Here is a 21,708-nt window from a genome sequence, read left to right as displayed (position 1 = left end):
ATCACATCACATCACATTCTATGATTGACATTTCAGCTTTCTGATTAGTCTTTCATCTATTATCTTGAACCAATTCGAATGTTTACATGAACCTCATTTGAAGACCGCTCCCACACTATTGAAAGAGATATTTTGTTACTTCAAGAGATCAACTGACGGTAATAAAACTGAGCCTCGATTGAAGAGAAACGAGTGATGAACTGAATGCTGCTCGTTCGGGCCGTCAGTAAACATTGTGTGTGTCAGAGAGTTAAGTTTACTGCAGTGGAGAGATCGTCAATATGTTCCACATTCAGTTTCAATTGAATTGAAACAAGTTTTACTGCACTGGTTACAGCCCACAAACAGAACGTAAACTGCCTGAATTAAGCACGCCGAGCTGTCTCAGCTGTTGAAATACATTGCTCTTTAATTATGAATATAATTTCTGCAAAACAAACTTTTCTTTTTATTGATTTTCATTGATCGATCGATTCATAGAAGATCGTTAAAAATATAAAAATTAACTATTAAAACCAAAGTCCGTTCTTCAATCTGTTTCGTATTAGTAGTTTCGTATATTATTAATCATCAATTATATTGTTATCAATGTCCTAACAACGGTTGCTATGCGCAACGATCAACCGCTGCGCAAAGCAATCACCAAAGGCAGAACTAAAAACCCACATGCTTGCCTCGAATCGTCATATCAAACCTAGAGAAATAAATTTGACCGCACCGGTTACAGTCGCAGAACTGGCCAAGAGAAACAACGCAGTGACTGATTCCCGAAGTTTACTATCGCAACAGCAAGAACTTCATACTTCTTCGGCTTTCGTGGACCACCACAAAATGTCTCGAGATGGAATGAACTGTCGAACGAAGTGAATCACGGCAACGTTGGCTGTACAGCACTATTTTTCTAAGGACTGTCGTTATGAAACCTATGACAAGGCTGTCATGGAAAGACAGCCTCAATAATAATGTCGCGCGGCGGTACATTTGGGAAGCCTGGTTCCGATTATCTACTGGGCGAGTATAAAAGGTAAACTTTGATTGAAAATCGTTCATTTCTTCTAGTGCTTCAGACGGAACTGGATGTCGAGGTGAAGTTCTCCCACCATCATCAGTAAGAACTTCTAATGGTTCCAAATTTTATCTAAAGGACTATAAAGATTTCTTCTTAGCAAATCGGTAATTAAAACCATCAGTGTAGTGCAAATCTGGGATAATTTCTTTAGCTTTGTGCAATTTTTGCAGTGCAAAACTCACAACAGTTTTTAATATCGTTTATATCCAAACAGTGCTTTATATCTTAGAGGATTACATAATTTGGCCCTTCTGAATGCCAGAAATTAATCCGGTACTGCACTTTGGTAGTTTCTTTTATTGTAATATTCAAATCCAAAATGACATAATCGACATCAAAATTCTGCATGTTGCTATTTTGAACCATAATTGTATACCCAAAGAATTATGCAAAATTTTCCTTCACTATACTGTATACGGCCCATTTTTCAACCAGTTGTAGTTCGAATTTTCTTCTGATTTGCTATATAAAATGCATAGAACCGACTCAGAACAGATTCGCTCTCAACTCGTCACTCATGTCAGAATGTTCAATGCAACTAATCTGTACTTTAGTTTAGGTGTATCGTTTTCAATTCTAGAAGTGATAAAAAGGGAAAGCTTGCATAATTCAAACAATCGATCAACTAATTAATGTTCGGAAGTATAAAGAAAGAGTGTCAGTTTTGTTCGTATTCACGACATCTAGTTATGTCTCGGACATTACACACCCATACTTTTTTTCTTCTTCTTGTTGTTACTAACTCTCAATGGCGTATCAGATCCAGCGATCTGTCGTTTCGCAGCTTCATCCAGCAATTTTTTATCGCAATAGTCCAATCGTGGCTCTTGCTTTATGCCCCGTTTACACTTCTGCTGGCTGCCAGCATGCTGGTGTCAGTGTACTGCCCTCTTAGGAAAAAACGTTCAACTGTGGTCCAATGATCCAAAGTATTAGACCAACGAAGGACCACCGTTGAACGTTTTTTTCCTAAGAGGGCAGTACACTGACACCAGCATGCTGGCAGCCAGCAGAAGTGTAAACGGGGCATTAGCACCAGCGTTCCACACTTCGTCATCTTCATCTTCAGGCTTCTCACCAGGGCTTACATAGCGCCAGAGCTCTTCTTGAACGAGCAGCAAATCGACCTTGAATCGCCAAGTCGGATAATTGCTGTTATTCAATTTTTGCAACGAAAACCGATTTCCTTCCATTTCGTATACGGAACATCAGTCGAATGACGATTACTACGATGTCGCGACGAATTTAAATTGAAAATAGAATATACATCCGATTTTCAAAATGGCGTTACTTTTTCCATGCGCTGGGCTCATAACCTGACGCAGAACAGAGGTTAGGGCGGAGAAAAAGTCTGGTTTACCTTCCGCTTGATTGAACATCATATTAGGAAAGAATTTATCCAAACAACATTGGCATGTTTTGGGTCTTATTGAATTTTAATTGCATTGAATAAAATAAGGACATTATTTATTTGTCGTCAAACTATAGTAGACATTGTATTGATTACATTTTAACACGTGTGATATTTTCTAAAATAAACATTAATGTGCATTATGTTCTAGGACCTAGGTCGTATTGAATTAAAATATTGTTTGAGCTGGGCTGTCGTCATTGTAAAGTCAATTGCTCCGCAATGCTTATTATAAGTTTACATCATTTGATTTAATGGGCCAAATTTAGCATAGTTGGTACGATGATGACTTATATAGAATATAGCTCGGTTTCGTAATTGTCGGGAAGGTATATAAAAATTAGGTTTAGACAGAAGTCCAGATGAATCAATCCGATGTGTAACGATGTTATGTATGAATAAAACCATTAATTGTTCTCGACGCTCTTCTAGTGTGTGGATGTCAATGAGCATGCAACGAGCTTTGTATGATGGTAGAGGAAATCTTGCCCAACCTAACTTAAGGAGTGCAAATAATAGAAATTGCTTTTGAACTGATTCTATACGTTCCTTGGGAGTGATTGAGAATGGGGACCAAACAATGCTACAATATTCAAGTATAGACCTTGCGTAGGCAATATATAATGCTTAGTCGTGCAAGGATCGCGAAAATTATAGCTGAAGCGTTTTATAAACGCAAGCATGTTATTAGCTCTGCCTATTATCGTATTATAGTGATCGATGAAAGTCAACTTTTTATCTAAAATTACTCCTAGATCATCTTTGTACTGTTTGATCGCCTAGTTTAATTGTGATATCTGGTGTGTTTTGTTTCCTACTAAAAGCTATTACTTTACATTTATTGACGTTTAGTTTCAAAAGGCTTTTGTTACACCAGACATGGAACGTTTGCACCTCATCTTGAAATACCACCTTATCCACTTATGCGTTCGAACTGGTTAACGACAATATACCAAAAAAAATTAGACGGTTGTATTCAAGACACGACCGAGCACATTAACATTAAAAATGAAACGTTTCTAGGGTCTTCATAATAAATACAAAAATAAAGATGATAATGATGATGATACACTAAACTAAGCTACTTGAAAGCTCAATTTTAGATACAAACAACCTAAAGATTTAAACCTGAACAAATGAAACTATTTTATTTTATGATAATAATTTTCGAGAAACGTACAAACTTATTAATTTGATTTGATTTATATCGTTTATTTACCCCCAGTTTTAACCTAATAATGGTCGTTCACTGGATGAACTTATTAATTTTATAAACAGTTAATTGATCCATGAGAATGTTGTACCAGTAGTCTTAGTAATGGTTTCCTTATAGTTTCCTTATATTACATTTTGGTGGGGAAAGGGTTCCAATCAGCTTTTTACAGCCCTGTCCAAAATGTATAGCCCTCCCCGTTAATTTGTATCAGGCCGAATTATCGCATGCGCGCCATATAAACGCCTCTTTCAATATGAGGAAATTACATTGTTACCCAGCAGTTTCTATTATTTCTTCATGTTGGTTTTCTTACCTTTGTTCATAGTTTGTATTCTGTTTTACCTTAATTCCAGTGTTCTATTCAGCTGTGATTCGTGTCTTTTGTTGTCATTTTTCACTCCGTACTTTTGCTGGCATGTTATGTTGCTTCCTTAAATGTAAAAGTTAGTTGTATGCAATGGTGTTTATATTCTTACCAATATTCCTTTCTAATTCTTTCAGCATTTTCGTATTTCTTGTTCCTCATCCAGTCATCCGTTTCCAAAAAAAAAAAAAAAAAAAAAATTAGTGTTTCATTGATCTTTGTAGAGCAGCTCATCATGGTTTGACGGATAAGAACTGAGGACATGCGTTTTTATTTGAATGATAATAACACTTGGGTTTAATAGTATTGCTACAGCATGTTCACATTTCGTTATCTTCGGTTAATTCTTGACAGTATATTACCATCCGCTCAGGCACTTTTGAACATCTGGTACACTGACTCGCAATCGAAATGTGTCGCAACCAATTTGATACAACACACCCGAGGGAACGGTATAATGTATGTTGTACACACAAAAACACATACATACACACAGGCATATACGCATACACACATGCATACATACCTACATGTATTCCACAAGCAAGCATCACAACATTGAGTTACTATTTCTATTCTAATAGATTCTAACTAAAATTTGTGTGCCAATAGTCATCTCATTAGTAGAGTCACCATGTTATTTTACCGATTACTCGACTTTCAATAAATTTATTGAGATAAAATCGAATACAAAATTTTTGCCTCGTCTGTAAGAAGCAATGGCACATAAAAGTAGTTCAGAAATGATTCAATACTGCTGTTTTAACGAACAAAAAAAAATGCTCCAGATTTCATGTTATTCTTGAAATTAATCTATCAAACAGAGATAACAGATCTCACTCTAACTAATGGTTTTCGTACATGAAATGACTAATGGATTTGAGATGAATGGGGGTACCGTTACCCAATTTCTATCTCTTCTATTGGTCGATCGTTAGTCCTGAGCTGAAACGGTGGCCTTTATTACCGTTCTTGCATGCACTCACTCTTACATTTCATTCACACATCATCTCACCCATCAGGTCCCAAACGATACATCCTCACAATATAAACTGGATGAACATCGTTTGACAGCTATCAGTGGTTTGCTCATTGGTTCGGTCATTATTATTTTATTATATTCTACAATATTCTATTTCATTCCACAGTATTCCATGGTACACAAACCACCAATAAACGTCAAAGATGGATTCGATTTACCGTTCATTTATTGTCATCGTGTGAAACCCAATTGGGATACGTTTACTCTACTTAATTTTCACTTCACACTGGTAATAAGGGCCGGTAGTATGAAAATAAAACATAAAAAAGAGCTCAGTTAAGCCCTACCGCCCTCTCCAACCCCGGATGTTGGAGCGTAATGCAATCAACATCTTATTCAAGTCGTTCCATATATTATTCATTAAATTCAATTATGAAACTAAAAACTGTAACGCATATCTTTATCAAATTGTAACGCTAATTGATTGTATGTGATGATGTTTGCAATACCGTCAAGCCCACCAACCAAAGGGAGGGCAGTAGTCTCAGTAATGGTGTAATTTTATTAATCCTTCAAAATCGTCGATAATCTTCGGAAAGTGTCGGTAAATAATATGGCAACAATACGAGGAAGAAAACATGTGAAACAGTCCGCATAAAATATTTAGTTACATTGATTTTCGCTTTGGCATACTAGAAATATACGGAATGGATACTGTGCATTTTATAACTATTAATCGGAAACGGAATCACCCAGAGCGGTACACTTCTTACCTGTAAGGTTGTTCGTGGTGAAATGTCCAAAGCAATTCTGTTACAGCTCGCTTGACCTGGTGCAATGATGTCTACCGCAATTTGTCATGGCATACTATACATTAGTTATTATAAACTCGTTTGCACCCACACATCCACCCTCTTCTCAAAAAAAAATGTAATACTAGTTCTCTTAGCTTTACTTCTAATAAATCAAAATAAAAACAAATAAAATAATCTTATAGGTCGATATACGAGAACTTATGTCAGAGAAGGAATAACGTTTCAGTGTAATCATACAGTTTCACTCAAGTTTTCAGATTTTTCGCAATGCACAGATTTTTTTTTAACCTTTGGCATCCCTGGGTGTATCGAGTGGTATATCGCTCGGATCCACGATGTAGAATTAACACTGCACACTTCGAAAAAATCCTGTGATTTTATATTTTATCAAATGCACATAAATGGAGCAATTTTACGTGCAAGAACATTCAATATTATAGCTAAAATTCCATGACATGAAATTCATTGAAATAAAAAGAAGGTTATGATTGCGACCGCTGTGACTTGAACTGAGAATAATCGGATTACAAAGTACGTCCATTGATCGACTGAGCAACAGAAGAACACATCTGTATTCATACAGTCTAACCCGCTAGCCGAATGCACACTACAATCAAACTAGTAAAATTCATGCACTACAATCAAACTAGTAAAATATTAAGCCATTATTTGGAGGCCGCAGAACAAGCCCAAACCAAACGATTTCTTGGTCCATCGTCTAACAGAAGGCCTCCAAGCCCTTGGTGGGACAAAGAGTGCTCAGGTGCTAAACACGCGAAAAAAAATGCTTTCAAAACGTTTTTAAAACGAGGATGAGGAACTCTTCAGAACTTTGAAAAATTCTTGTTTTAGAAACCAAGTACAAGAACATACTTCGAGCCAAGAAATGCAGCTATTGGAGACATTTTGTCGAAGGTTTGTCAATACGACCAGTCGAATGAGGAATCGTTACGTAGGACATGAGAGTGAGGAATACTCGAACAGATGGATATTTGATTTTGCTTCTGTCCGCTCCTCTATAATTGTTACGTAAATGACATTGACAGCTAACCCCATGTACACTAAGACAACTGCAAAAACCATTGCAAGATACCTTAGATCACTTGTCCGTTTGGGCTGTTCATCTGGGTATCGAATTCTCTGCGGAAAAAACGGAGCTGGTCGTATTTTCAAAAAAGCATGATCCCGCGCAGCTTCAGCTTCATATGATGGGAAGAATGATCCAACAGGTTTTGACTTTCAAATACCTCGGAGTGTGGTTTGATTCCAAATGCACGTTGGGAGGACACATTAGGTATCTGATAACAAAATGCCAACAAAAAGTAAATTTTCTTCGAAAAAAAAAACAGGATTTTGGTGGGGTGCTCATCCGCAAGATCTAATAAAATTGTATCAAACAACGATACTTTCAGTGATGGAATATGGATGCGTTTGTTTTCGTTCCCCTGCAAACTCTCATATTATCAAACTTGAGCGAATTCAGTACCGTTGTTTGCGAATTGCCTTAGGCTGGATGCATTCGACACATACAATGAGTCTTGAAGTTCTGGCAGGAGTTCTTCCATTGAAAGATCGTTTTTAGGAGCTTTCATCGCGACTGCTAATAGCATGTGAGGTACTGAATCCCTTAGTTATTAATAACTTCGAAAGGCTAGTTGAGTTTCAATCTCAAACAAGATTCATGACAGTATATTTTATCCATATGTTACAGGAAATCGACTCTTCAAGATATATTCCTATCCGTCACAGCCTCCTAAATGTCACTGACTCAACTTAATTTTTCGACACATCCATGCAGCGTGGAATTCCGGAACACTTACGCTCGATGGAAATCCCAAAAATATGTTCAAGTAAGTTCAGTCCTATTGACTCTGAGAAAATGTTTTACACGGACGGATCGCGAATTGAAAAAGCGACAGGGTTTGGTATGTTCAACAATAATGTTTCGGCCTCATTTAGGCTTCAAGAACCTGCATCTGTTTATATAGCAGAGTTAGCAGCAGTTCATTATAGTTTGAGTGTAATCGTCACATTATCTCCAAACCATTATTTTCTTTTCACAGATAGTCTGAGTGCAATTGAAGCCATTCGCTCAAACGCTGCTGGCAAAAATGAATCATTTTTCTTGGGCAAAATAAAACAGTGTCTGAACGACATATTGAATAATAATTATCAAATTACTTTAGTTTTGGCTCCCGGTTTATTGTTTCATTCTAGGCAATGAAAGAGTTTGTCCAAACGTGGTGCTTTTGAGGGTGAAACTCATGAGAGACCAATTGCTTTCAACGAATTATATAGCGCGTCCCGCCAAAGAACACTTGCCAGCAAGCTTCTTGGGATATAGATTATCTGGGTCGGTGGATGCACTCAATTATTCCTAAAATATCGACAAAGGCATGGTTCAGGGGACTGAATGTGAGTAGGGACTTCATTCGTGTGATATCCAGACTCATGTCCAATCACTACACATCTCCTTCGAATTGGACTTTCCTAGACTAATCATTGTGCTTATGGCGAAGGTTATCGCGATATTGATCATGTCGTTTGGACATGCGTGGAGTATCGTGATGTCAGATCTCAACTAATAAATTTCTTGCGTACCCAAGGTAGACTATCCAATGTCCCAGTAATAGTAAATCGCTTGATAAAAACATACTAATATGATATTCGAAATGTATTACGTTTAAAGTACTATATATTGTGGATGCCACGGCGAAGAAAAACTTAAGCATATTGCCTATTAAATAAACGTACTTATGGAAAAAAAAATTAAGCCATTACAAATGAAATTTTCCAGGTCTTTATGAGTACACCTGTAAAATACAATTTTTTTTTGTGTGTGGTGTATCATGATGGCGAAGCGAAACTCCTACATTATTTGTTTGTACATTTTCTAAATCATTGTCAACATGTTTTCGAGTTCGATTTCACTACCTGAAGCATAACATGCTCAAATTGCACGGCGTTACTGAAATCGTTGACTCCTCGTCAGTCTGATCAACAGATGCGTCAAATGTCGTCTGATTCTCTGCATTGCTCGTACCGCTGACCCATCGGACATATTTTCCGTTATTCTCCATATATCTTGCTTTTAACACTTTTTTTTGTGGTCTGGAATTGCACGCAAAAATATGCGCGTAAGATTACTTACGAAGCAAATGTGCGCGATCTCAAAATCCGCTTTGCAATGCACGATTATTCAAATCCGCTTTTTTTTATTTGCACGGCCACGTTGCCTGCTTCCTTTTGTGCGCGACGTTTCCGGTCCGCTTATTTAAATTTAAATATTTGCGCGACCTTCCTGGTCCGCTCTGTGATGCGCGATTTCGAGAATCCGCCATTTTTATTAAAATTGCGCGACCTTCCTGGTCCGCTTATAATGCGCGACCATAGTGATCCGCTTTTTCATTCATTTCATTTTCTCTTCGGCCATTTTCGTTTCACAATTGAACGAGAAAATCTGCGTACCAGATAGTACGATTGTAGCCGAATATTGGTATGTATTTTGAGTTGCCCAATCGGACATATTTTCCGTCGTTTGCCATATTACTTTAGTTTAACGCCTTTTTGTGGTCTGGAATTATACACAAAAATATATGCGTGAGATAACTTATAACTGAAATGTACGCGATCTAACGATCCGCTTTACGATGCGCGATTATTGAAAATCCGCTCATTAATTTTCTTTTTTTTTTCATTTGCACGGCCACGTTGCTTGCTCCGTTTATGCGCGACGTTTTCGGTTCGCTCGTTTATATTTAAATATTTGCGCGACCTTCCAGATCCGCTATGTGATGCGCGATTTTATGAATCCACCTTTTTCAATTAAAAAAAATCGTCAACATTTTTTTAAATGTATTTTAATGCGCGACCTTCTTGGTCCGCTTTGATGCGCGACCTTCCTGGTCCGCTTTGATGCGCGACCTTCTTGGTCCGCTTATGATGCGCGACCTTCCTGGTCCGCTTATGATGCGCGACCTTCTTGGTCCGCTTATGATGCGCGACCTTCCTGGTCCGCTTATGATGCGCGACCTTCCTGGTCCGCTTTGATGCGCGACCTTCTTGGTCCGATTATGATGCGCGACCTTCCTGGTCCGCTTATGATGCGCGACCTTCCTGGTCCGCTTATGATGCGCGACCATAATGATCCGCTTGTTCCAGTTATTTTCAACGTTACGTAATCTCCACCGACGCTTCTTTTTTTTTCATTTGAAAATGAAAACCTTTGTGCCAAATATTTGAATAATTTTCTGTTGCTTTAGGTGATTCCGTTTCCGTTTTGAATAACTATGCTATTTGAATTGCAACTCCTGGCAGGATCGCCATTGTGCATTTTATAACTATTAATCGGAAACGGAATCACCCAGAGCGGTACACTTCTTACCTGTAAGGTTGTTCGTGGTGAAATGTCCAAAGCAATTCTGTTACAGCTCGCTTGACCTGGTGCAATGATGTCTACCGCAATTTGTCATGGCATACTATACATTAGTTATTATAAACTCGTTTGCACCCACACAGATACGCAACAAAATTCCGAAATTTTGTTCATATTGTAACTTGATGTTATTAACACATGAATGAACATTGTCATAGTTACAACGCGTGTAGCCATCTGACGCTTATTGTTTTGAAGCAAATAATAATTAAACTAAAACTGGCGGTTCACCAGATTCTACGAGGGTTCCTATTCGAACGATACATGTGAAATCGCAGATAAACTTACCTTGAGTTTATCTTTGATACTATATGATATTGCATCTAATTGTTCTGTATATGTGAGCTTGTGGAACTCATTTATACTACAAAACCGAGGAGGCCGCTTTTAGACAAGTTACAGAATTTAATTTTGAATCTTTTGAAGCGTTTAATTTCTGGTGGGACAACAACTTGTTCTGACACATTTAATGAAAAAGAAGTATCTATGATTATCATCATAACACAACTTTATACTGAATCCATTTTCGCGCCACCGTTTTGTTCGTATAGGAATGAAGATTTAAGAATGCAAACCAATCCGTTGACAAATTAAAACATTTTTATGCTTACAATATTGAAGCTTTGGAATCATTTAAATGAGGATCCATTAACAAATCATCGAGGTACAAGTGCTGCAAATTCGATCCGAAAAATCTATCGCCGATAATTCTAAATTGGCCTGATAGTTACCAGAGAACCAAAATAAAATACTCAATTCAAACCAATTTTTCAATGGTATGCAATTGAAATATTCAAATGACGTTATCTCATAAGTTTAAGTTGAATGTTTCCGAATCGATTGGTTGTTGAATTATAGAAATCCATCAACAAATGACTGAGTTAAAAGCGTTCAAAATTATGACAGAAAAATGTTACGCGATTAGTTGTGCATGTTTTAAATTGACACCCAGCCTCGGGAAGCAAAGTGTAAGGCATTTTTAATGGCAAAATCGACCAAAAATTTGCTAAATATATAGAATATTTCGAAAGAATCGGTAACCACGCTGATTCGGTTCTTCAATAGCTAGATGCAAATAATATAAGATACTCAAGCGAACACGGTGTTGCGCAGACAACAGGAAATTTCACCAACACATAATGCAAAAACAATCCAGCGAATGAAAGCATATACAATCCAGTCATCAGCTCACTGGACAAGCTATTTGTTTCATTCACAGTCAAACATCAACTAGGCAAAGAAATATTGTGCAGCCTATATTTATAGATTTCTCTGCATACTACGCATAACGATGCGCTGTTTTTTATGCGTGACGCAAAGCCTCCTATGCCGAACAAGAAGTTGACGTCCTTTTGTACAACAGGGATTGGTGGATGAAAACATAGGTCGATTCCAACCATTTTTTCAATAGTATGCTATTGAAATACTGATACAACGTCGTCATACATGTCTAAGTTAAAAGTTTCCGAATCGATTGGTTGTTAAATTATAACAATCCATCAACAAATGACCGAGTTATTACCGTTCAAAATTATGACACGGTTACGCGACTCTTGTTGAAACTTTTAATTGACACCCGGCCCCATATGGTGATGAGTAAGGCATTTTTAATGCCAAAAAAATGATATGATGACTGCATTGTTTAATTTATTCACGATTATTTCGATTCTAGTTTGTGAACCTTTTCCCTATGTACCTTAACGTTATACTTGGTGTAGAATTTTTTTGAACATATGTCGCATCCATGCTTTTTCTCTTCTGAGTGTCGTCTGACATGATTACGATAACAGGTGCGGGACTGCAATTTTTTTCCACATAAGAGACACTAAAATTACGTTTATATATCATGAATGTAAAATACGCTAATAGTATTTCTACAAACCTCAAACGTTTTGCCATCAATATGAGAATCCATGTGAGCAGTTCTAAGCGACGCGGTTCTATATCGTTTTCCACAAATGGTGCATTGAAATGGTCGATCGCCATTGTGCGTTCTTTGGTGCAACGTGAGCTCACCTGGTTGAGCAAAGGATTTCCCACATTCGAGACAATGATGAGTTTTTTCCAAACATTTTAAATGTTGAGCCAAAGAGCGTGATGTGAGAAACTTCTTTTCTGTATACAAACAATTGTTAACTATCTGTACGCCAATAAGATAAATATTATACTACCACAATGATTGCACTGATGCTTCTTTTCGGTACATTTAACACGAAGATGTTGTTGTAACTCCGTCATAGAATCAAATTCGTCTGAACCACAATATCGACATGCATACGATTCGTACTCAATATGTTTATTAGTAATATGAATTGCCAATCTCGCCGAAGAGCCGTATTGACACCCGCATCCTTCGAAAGGACATTGAAAAGATTGCAAATGAGAAAAAAGGTGCTGTTTCATACGATCAAACCCATAGTGTTTGGTTGAGCAAACACTGCAATTGTATGGAAGTTCGCCGTGATTCTCTGAAGGATCATCATTTTGATTATGCTCATACAACCTTATGTGCTCCGAGAATTGATCTTTTTGGATGAACATCGTGTAACACACGGTACAAGTGAAATATGTAAAAAACTCGACTACATTAGTGCTAGTATCGTGCAAGCGCATATGTCTTATATACCGTGCATGACCTTTAATAGCTTTTCCACATATGGTGCAAATGATATTTTTTGTAGCTTTTGCTTCGTTTGATTGTAGCAGGCTATCTTCAGTATCGCAGTTGTCACTTTGCGCTGTATTATCAATGCTCAATGTATCTGCAGTATCCAAACAAAAATGTTCTTCATTTTCTGACGTAGGTGTGACATATTCCGAATGTTTGACGTCCTTAGCTAATTCATTGTCATCATTCGTAATGTATGCGTCAATGTTATCCGAGCTACAAGTTTTTTCAAAATCAATATCAAAGCAATAAGGAGCATTTTGTTTCAAATGGTCTAATTCATCGATTTTGCTTTCGTACAATCGGCATTGATTTTGCGGCGGTGCTTTCAACCCAATCAATTTGGTATTGATTGTACTTTTCGAGTCGAGGTTATCTACAGTTTTTGAAACTTTCAAAATCTTCGGAGATTCTATGGATTCCACTACATTTTGCATTCCTTCTTGTACATTGAATGGAATTATCTGTTCACAGTCTTCTTTGGAAGATTTAGTTTGCTGCAATATCTTCTCAGTTCGTTTGCATCTCTGTTTGAATATATAGAAACTCAATAGTTGTCCTTTACAGATCTGGCAAATCTTTCTAGGCATTCCCTCAGCATCATTAACCTTGAATGTATTGTTTCGAAGAATACAGTTTACAGAATAGACTTTTGACCAAATACCTACCTGTATGTCCACACAGAAGAATATTACATCCGGAATTCTTACTAGAAAACCATCCACAATCGCATTAGAAAATATATTAAAAAGTTGTCCGTTGGCATCAGTTTGTGATAAGCAAATGCGACACATTTTATCCAAATCCATATCCAAGTCGAATTTTTGCACAGTTCCAGTCATTTTGAACCGTTGTTATCGAAAACAAACAGATAATCAGAGATGCCAGGTAAAAATTTCAAATGTCTGCAGACAGGGTCTGTAAATCTGAAAAAAAATCTGCAGTCAGCAAGTATGGCTTGCTGGCAGCAATTTCTCTATAAAGTATAACATGCAAAACTGACTTGGCGAGCAAAAAAAAAAAAAAAGGTCGCGGAAATTTCAAATTTTTCTGTAAATATAGATGAAAGTCAGCGAGAATTTCAAAAGTCTGTAAAAATCTGCGAGAATTTCAAAAGTCTGCACAACAAAAAATGTCTGCAGCACTATACCCCAAATCTGCAGATTTACAGACAAATCTGCAGACCTGGCATCTCTGCAGATAATCAACAAATCTACGCGCTCGACCAGCGTTGCCAGGGCTATCTGACAAATGTCAGATTTTTCACGCTTCGCACCAGAGATGCCAGATATTTTCATAGAAAATCTGTATTGATTCTTATAAAATATATGTATTTATCTGTATTCGCTAATAAAATGAAATTTCTACAATACAATTATGTTAAAAGGTGTTATTCCAATAGATTATGGTTATAGAGTGGTAGATTAAATTTCATATCTTATATTATATTCATCGACGAAATTTTATAGTTTTTTTTCCTATCAACAAAAATAGAATTATGGTGCCATATACTTGTCTAATTTGAAAATGTTCACTTCATAAGTTGAGATGGATTTTCAAAACCCTATATACAACGTCAAGTCAGGTAATACAACTGTCAGTCTGGCAATAATGTTTCATGATGCCAAGACTTATCTAACTTTAAGTTCAATTTAGTTACAAATTTTAATATAAATAGATTTCAGTGTTCTTCATTAAATATCTGCACAAAAAATATATATTTAAAAAAGTGATTTGTACGTTGATTCCTAAACGTTTATCTCGTCATTGCAATCAAATACTAACAGATAGCTCAAATACTAATAGATAGTTTAATTTTTTCCTTGATACTTTTGGTGTAATCTGTATAAATCTGTATTAAATTTAAGAAATCTGTAAGAAATCTGTACTCTGTATTAAATCTGTACGTGCATGTAAAAATCTGTATAATACAGATAAATCTGTATAAATGGCATCTCTGCTTCGCACACTGACCCACCCGCTTGTGAGGAGTTCTGGCAACCATCAGAAGACTGGTTGCATTCCGGCTGCTGTCAAAATTGTCCAGGCGAAATTGCGTCATTATCTTCGCCGTACGTGTCTTGTTTATTTCCCTCCTCTTTCTTTATTCCTTTTTTTATTCGACTTCATTTGAGATTCGTCGATCCCGCATGTACGTACAAAAAACGAATCTTGAGACGAGGTAAATGAGATTGAAATATGGGTATGTTTGGTAGTACAAATGAAAGGCAATAAGTTGTTGCCCTTTATATATACTAATCATAGAGAATGTTATTGCCAATAACATTGCTTTCTCACTAGCAAACATACACATATTTCAATCTTGTCTGAAGATTCGTTTTTTGTATGTACATGCGGGATTGACGAATATCAACAAACTTAGATTCAAATGAAAGGTTTCACCGACGACACGACCAGGCACTCCGACGAAAAATCAGCATTAAAACTGTTCGCTAACGATTCACCGCCAGTTACCACAAATCTAGCAACCCCTTGTAAATGATAAAAATAATCTTCTCGAGCAACACTGTTTAAGTTGCTATGGACTAGTTACCATGGAACCCCAAAACAAATAAACATGTTTTGAAAGCGGTGGAATAGTTCTATTAGTGTTAAACTTTGTCCAAATTAAGCAGAAATGCATATTTTCAGAATTTAATCGAAACTATGAATGAAACCAACGAACGAGGACAATGATCTGCTTCCAGCGATTCATCCGTACACTTCAACTGCTAGCTTTTCTGGGCAGTAGAATTCGGTGTAATATGCCGGTGTCAAAATTGTTTTGTGTCGGTTGATTGCGCAGCAGTGGAAACAGTATTTCACCTTGTTGGCTACTATTCGAGGATTACTAGTGGAATTCCACAAAGAAATCATTTTACCGTACGTTATGCACGTTATATACTAATCATGGAAAATGTTATTGCCAATAACATTACTTTCTCACTACCAAACATACCCATATTTCAATTTCATTTACCACGTCTCAAGATTCGTTTTTTGTCGTACATGCGGGATCGACGAATATCAAATAAAGCCGAATAAAAAAAAGAAAAAAGAAAGAGTAGGGAAATAAACAAGACACGTACGGCGAGATAATGACGCAATTTCGCCTGAACAATTTTGACAGCAGCCGGAATGCAGCCAGCCATCTGACGGTTGCCAGAATTCTTCACAAGCGGGAACCGGCGAAACAAAATACGCAAAAAAATCTAAACTGATATCAAAATTACACAAATCGATAGCCGTAGCCTACTGATAGGTAACTAAACAAACCGATTCCGGCTATCCTGGTTCCCGGTCTACGGTTCCGTTCCGTTACGTTACAAGCACATATGCATAATAATTCAAGTACGTTACAAGCACCTATACATATGAAACTCGGAGGTTACTAAGAAAGTATTTATATAGAGAAAAAGGTGTCTCAAATGTTTCTAACGAAAATGTTCAAATATAAAACTGACCCAATTTGTCGAGAATACCATAAAATTATGATTATTGTGAGATCTGAGGTGAGACACTGATCATTCGCAATCTGAACATGAACGGAGTATTGTTCAATCGAAGTATCAATGGGAAGGACATTTTCTAGAATTTTTTTTGGCCTTGCCTTCACGAAACATTTCCGAGCAACGCCGGGTAAATCAGCTAGTGTTGAAATAAAATACTTATTTATTACATATCAACAAAAGTTGAGTTGATTTTGTTGCCAAATCTATTTAAATTAAAATTTGTTTTACCTTTATACCAAAAAAAGTTTGATTCATTTTACCTATGATTTTGTTCAAGCAATTATACAACAAAGTTTATTGTTCAAATAAACCGTAGCTGAACTGAAGACTGATTTCTCTCTAAGCTGACAGGGTCTGTGCTTAGTTATCTTGAATCACTATGATGAATGGACAGGTGGTGAGATTTTTTCTATGTGTTGGTTGTAATTTTCTTTTGAAATAACAGAAAGATGCCGGGAAATAAATGTTAATTTCGAAAATCAGGTTTGATTTGCTGCTTGAAACTACAAAACATGATAATAAATTTTTCTCAACGGATTAGTACGATTAAATCTATATTTTGATAAAAATAACAAATATTTTACTTGTGCGTTCCTATCAATTACTTGACAAACAATTTCGTAGTAAATTCAATTTAGAAAATTAGTTCGAAATGAACGAATCCTAGTTAAAGTTAATAATTGTAGCGAATTTACTAACTTTTTGATAGAAATAAATGAACTAAAATTTAGCTATTTCAACTCTGATTTTGTATATTATAATCATACATTTTTGTTTGTTTAAAGAATAAAATGATTTCTTTCAAACTAATTCAGAAGGTGATTTATGATAGTACTTTTATTTCGCTTTCAAATTCATAAAAATCAAGTTTTTGATTGAAATTACCAAATTACTAAAATCCAATGATTCACATACCACAAGTCCTGGCCTTTAAATTAGTATTCAATGACTTGGTGCTTCATCAGTCCGGTAAAGATCTCTGCATCAAATAATTTGTTGTAAAATAAATCTGTTATGTAATGTGAATTTTCATAAATATCATGAACTAACAATACATACGCTTCTATTTTTGAAAATTCCTGGAAAATAAATTTCACTTAAAAAACGCACACACACACACTTCAACCGCTGGAGAAAAAATGCTCTGGCTTATTCGCGCGGGAAAAAATTGCTATGGTTTATAAGAAATGAAACTTGTCTGGTTCAATTTAACAATAAAGTTAGTTTGATCATAATACAAATTCGATCATAGATAAATTGAACCAAATTTTTTCTTGATATAAACGTATAGCAGGATTTAATCAACGTAGACATGGTCGATAACATCAACTCAACTTTGGTTGACATGTAATAAATAGTTAGTTTATTTCATAAATAAAATCACCCGAAACAAATACTTGACTAGACCAAAATTTTGGTTCAAATCAAACAGAGAAAATTGTTGATGTTGAAGGAAAAAATAATCATATTCTAGCTAGAAAGCATCATAAATCACTTTTGAATATCTACTACAGGTTTTGTTATTTTAAACATGCTCCATTTCTCTGCGTGTAGAAGTAGAAATGTGATCAGCTTTTTAACACTTACAATTCAGTCAGTTTAGTATCAATCAGTAATATTATTTCACCAATTGATTGGAAATATTTCTACGTATTGATTTTAATGTCTATAGGCATGTATTTTCAATTATTTATTACTGAAATGTTGATTAATAACTAGCAGTGTCCTATTTTGTCTGCTAAAAATCTCCGGCATACCGGATTTCCCCAACGTAGACGACGGTTTTGAAGGATTATGCGATATATCAATGCGAAAGCATCACTTTGATTGGTCAATCGATGCAAAAACGAAGCTGTTGGAAGCACGCGAATCTATAAATATAAGCGAAATTATAGCTAACGTTTCAGTTCTACGTGTAGCATATCAGAGGTAGGTTGTTGCTAGACAGCAAGACAGAACGCGCTATAAAACGATTTGAAACTTAATTGGTGTGCTCTAATCTTATGTCATGCGAGTTGGGATGAAATTCCATTTTATGTCGTTTTCGCCTGAGAAATTTGCAACTACCCCAGGGTAAATTTTGAGTGCTTAAGATTAATTTCTAATTTAATTAAGATGATCTTGATTAACAATGAGAAAAAGTTTATCGCTTCAATCGAAATCGCTGAATGGTAGTAATGGCAGAGGAACGATATAAAAATAACTGCGTGCATACAAAAATTGAACACAAGCTTGACGAAGAGAAGCTTAAATATCGAAATCCGTAGCGCCAGTCTTGGCATTACATTCCTTTTGTGGAACTTGGCCTTTCTGTTTCAACAGACTTCGCAGCCGATTCTTAACAGTTCAGCTGAAAAGTTCGTATCGTTTAATAGAAACACACATTTTTTTTTTTGCCAAAATTCGTTTTTATTATTCAACATAATTGCCATCAGAGGCGATACAGCGATTATAGCGATCTTCCAACTTTTCGATACCATTTTTGTAGTACGATTTGTCCTTTGCCTCAAAATAGGCCTCAGTTTCAGCGATTACCTCTTCATTGCTTCTAAATTTTTTTACCAGCGAGCATTCTCTTGAGGTCTGAGAACAGGAAAATGTCACTGGGGGCCAAATCTGGAGAATACGGTGGATGAGGGAGCAATTCGAAGCCAAATTCGTTCAATTTCAGCATGGTTTTCATCGACTTGTGACACGGTGCATTGTCTTGATGAAATAAAACTTTTTTCTTCTTCAAATAAGGCCGTTTTTTTGAAATTTCGTCCTTCAAACGCTCTAATAACGCTATATAATAGTCACTGTTGATGGTTTTTCCCTTTCCAAGGTAGTCGATGAAAATTATACCATGCGAATCCCAAAATACAGACGCCATTACCTTACCGGCCGTTTGTTGAGTCTTTCCACGCTTTGGATTCGGTTCATCGCGTGCAGTCCACTCAGCTGACTCCGGAGTGAAGTGATGGAGCCATGTTTCGTCCATTGTTATATATCGACGAAAAAAATCGGACTTATTTCGATATAACTGCTCCAAACACTGCTCAGAATCATCAATTTGTTGTTGTTTTTGATCGATTGTGAGCTCACGCGGCACCCATTTTGCACAAAGCTTTCTCATATCCAAATATTCGTGAATAATATGTCCAACACGTTCCTTTGATATCTTTAGGGTGTCAGCTATCTCGATCAACTTCACTTTACGGTCATTGAAAATCATTTTGTGGATTTTTTTCACGTTTTCATCGGTAACGGCCTTTTTCGGACGTCCACTGCGTTCATCGTCTTCGGTGCTCATATGACCAGTACGAAATTTTGCAAATCACTTACGAATTGTTGCTTCGCCCGGTGCAGAGTCTGGATAACACTTATCAAGCCATTTTTTGGTATCGGCGGCACTTTTTTTTCATCAAAAAGTAGTGTTTCATCAACACACGAAATTCCTTTTTCTCCATTTTTTTCACAATAACAAAAGTAGCTTCACTCAAAATGCAATATTTCACAAACTAATAATCAGACAGCTGTCAAATTTATACACGTATCTTTTGAAGGTTGGTACTAACGATACGAACTTTTCAGCCGATCTGTTAGTGTACAGAATCATTGCATGGCTAGTATTATGGGTCCTACTGACACTAAGAATATGTATATACTAAGCGCATGTATATACAAAGATATAATTGCATACATTTGGGATATTGATGTAAAATCGTCGTCTACAAAACAAATACAAATCAAGACAAACAGAGTCTATATTATGGGTTAATCGATTTCAAATGAATCTAAGCTTGTGCATAATAAAACAACGCGTTTGGTCGATTACCCCACTTATACCATTATACCTCCGGAACTGGAAGTGACAGCCAATTGATTTTCGAACATGATTCACAACCCAATAGTAGCTTTCAAACAAGCCTAAGTGTGCACCTTTTAATTTTTGAATTTTAACAATGATAGACAATTAACAATTATTGACAACAAAATTTTTTTTATGGCTTGTCAGTTTTTTCATCGTTAAAGCTAACCTGGATTTTTTTTTTAGTTCAGGACTGTTTAGATGCTTATAAGGAATCTTGTTTCAACATTTGTCAAACACGCATGTCCATGTAGGGATTAAAAATGATTCCAAATGAAGAACCTGGTGGGTTTGGTCTGAGTAAAACTTACACTTTTTCATAAAGTTCAAAAAGTAAGTTTATTCCAATATCAGTAAACTATATTTTTTCTTAAAATTTGTCCGTTAGGAGTGCTTTTTATGTGTCGTTTATGCAAGGAAGTACAGCATAATATATAGAAACAATAGCACCCTTTTATTATCCATGTTGGGATAAGCTTGTAGATGCTTATCCTCCACGGTTAGGAAGTTTTGCACCTGTTCCACGTGCTTCGCGTTTTTTGCGGGCTTCTTCCATTAACATAGGTGTGCTGTTTCCTATTTCACTTTTACTATTCATATTGATGTTAGATGCAGCACGTGTCTGGCGGTGGAGATGCACTTGGAGGTTCTGCACAAGAAACCAAAAATAGTTGATATGTCTATATCTGTTAATATATTATTTTATTCAATAATTTACCTCTGCTTCCGGTGGAGGAGGAATATCCTCCTCGGGCGGTCCTTGAGGAGATGGTTGTCTAATCATCTGTGAAATAAAAACATTGGCTTACTGCTTTACTTCGATACAAATTGTATAGCTATAACGGATAACCTACCCGTTGAAGTGCTATCAGTGGTCTCGGGAAATCACTTGGTGGTGGTGGTATGTCGGGCATTTGTGGACTTCGCTTGACCTAGGACGAATTTGAGATATTTTAGCATAACTAATGAATTAATTAGCTTAAAATCGCTTACCCTTTGAGTTATTTCATTGGTTGCCAAGACTGTACCTAAAAGTACAATTAGCGCAAACAAAAACAAAGTATAGCTTCGACGTTCCATTCTAACAATGATACGTGTCGCCTCATATTGCGAATCTTTTTATACACCAGAAAAACAGATTGGTTTATTAGATAAATCTGGTGACTGCTTGTAAGCGGTAGCAATTTTATTGTTTAGCGTTTTACGCAACATGTTTTGAAGAGTAGCGAGCTAGTAACAGCGGAAAAGGAAATATCATCAACATGTTGTTAGTTTTAAACTTGATTTATTGCTTTAAAATAGTATAAGAATATTTGCATGTACTGTACATACGTGTACGATATGCGCAGTGCCTTTTTAATGAAGTTTTAATTCTTTTGATTATGT

At 36.3% G+C, this 21,708-nt stretch overlaps 2 protein-coding genes across 3 annotated transcripts in view; both read right to left on the bottom strand.

Annotated features, from left to right (window-relative positions):
* LOC131435041 (zinc finger protein 28-like) overlaps positions 1–13,832 on the bottom strand; it is a 30,826-nt gene extending 16,994 nt beyond the window's left edge. Inside the window, exons 1-4 of one of the 2 annotated variants that reach the window (XM_058602513.1) lie at positions 13,629–13,832; positions 12,464–13,568; positions 12,175–12,407; positions 11,989–12,117 (exon numbers count right to left, since the gene is read on the bottom strand). In XM_058602513.1, the coding sequence (XP_058458496.1) occupies positions 11,989–12,117; positions 12,175–12,407; positions 12,464–13,568; positions 13,629–13,802 (1,641 nt within the window). In that variant the 5' untranslated portion in view covers positions 13,803–13,832. Of the gene's footprint in view, positions 1–10,406; positions 12,118–12,174; positions 12,408–12,463; positions 13,569–13,628 lie in introns of those variants that run through there. The other variant, XM_058602512.1, reaches the window with a different exon arrangement.
* A 6,803-nt stretch (positions 13,833–20,635) lies between these two features.
* LOC131436268 (uncharacterized) lies at positions 20,636–21,484 on the bottom strand. The gene is made up of 4 exons (XM_058604891.1): positions 21,316–21,484; positions 21,177–21,254; positions 21,041–21,106; positions 20,636–20,971 (listed from the first exon to the last, which is right to left on the bottom strand). Exons 1-4 carry the CDS (start codon positions 21,400–21,402, stop codon positions 20,810–20,812), a joined length of 393 nt encoding a protein of 130 aa, XP_058460874.1. The 5' UTR covers positions 21,403–21,484; the 3' UTR covers positions 20,636–20,809.
* Between the last annotated feature and the right edge of the window lie 224 nt (positions 21,485–21,708).

The sequence above is a fragment of the Malaya genurostris genome, chromosome 3 (genome assembly GCF_030247185.1).
Source record: "Malaya genurostris strain Urasoe2022 chromosome 3, Malgen_1.1, whole genome shotgun sequence".
Classification (NCBI taxonomy): Eukaryota; Metazoa; Arthropoda; class Insecta; order Diptera; family Culicidae; genus Malaya; species Malaya genurostris.
The sequence above is the reverse complement of the archived record's forward strand: the minus strand, read 5'-3'. Positions and strand labels throughout refer to the sequence as shown.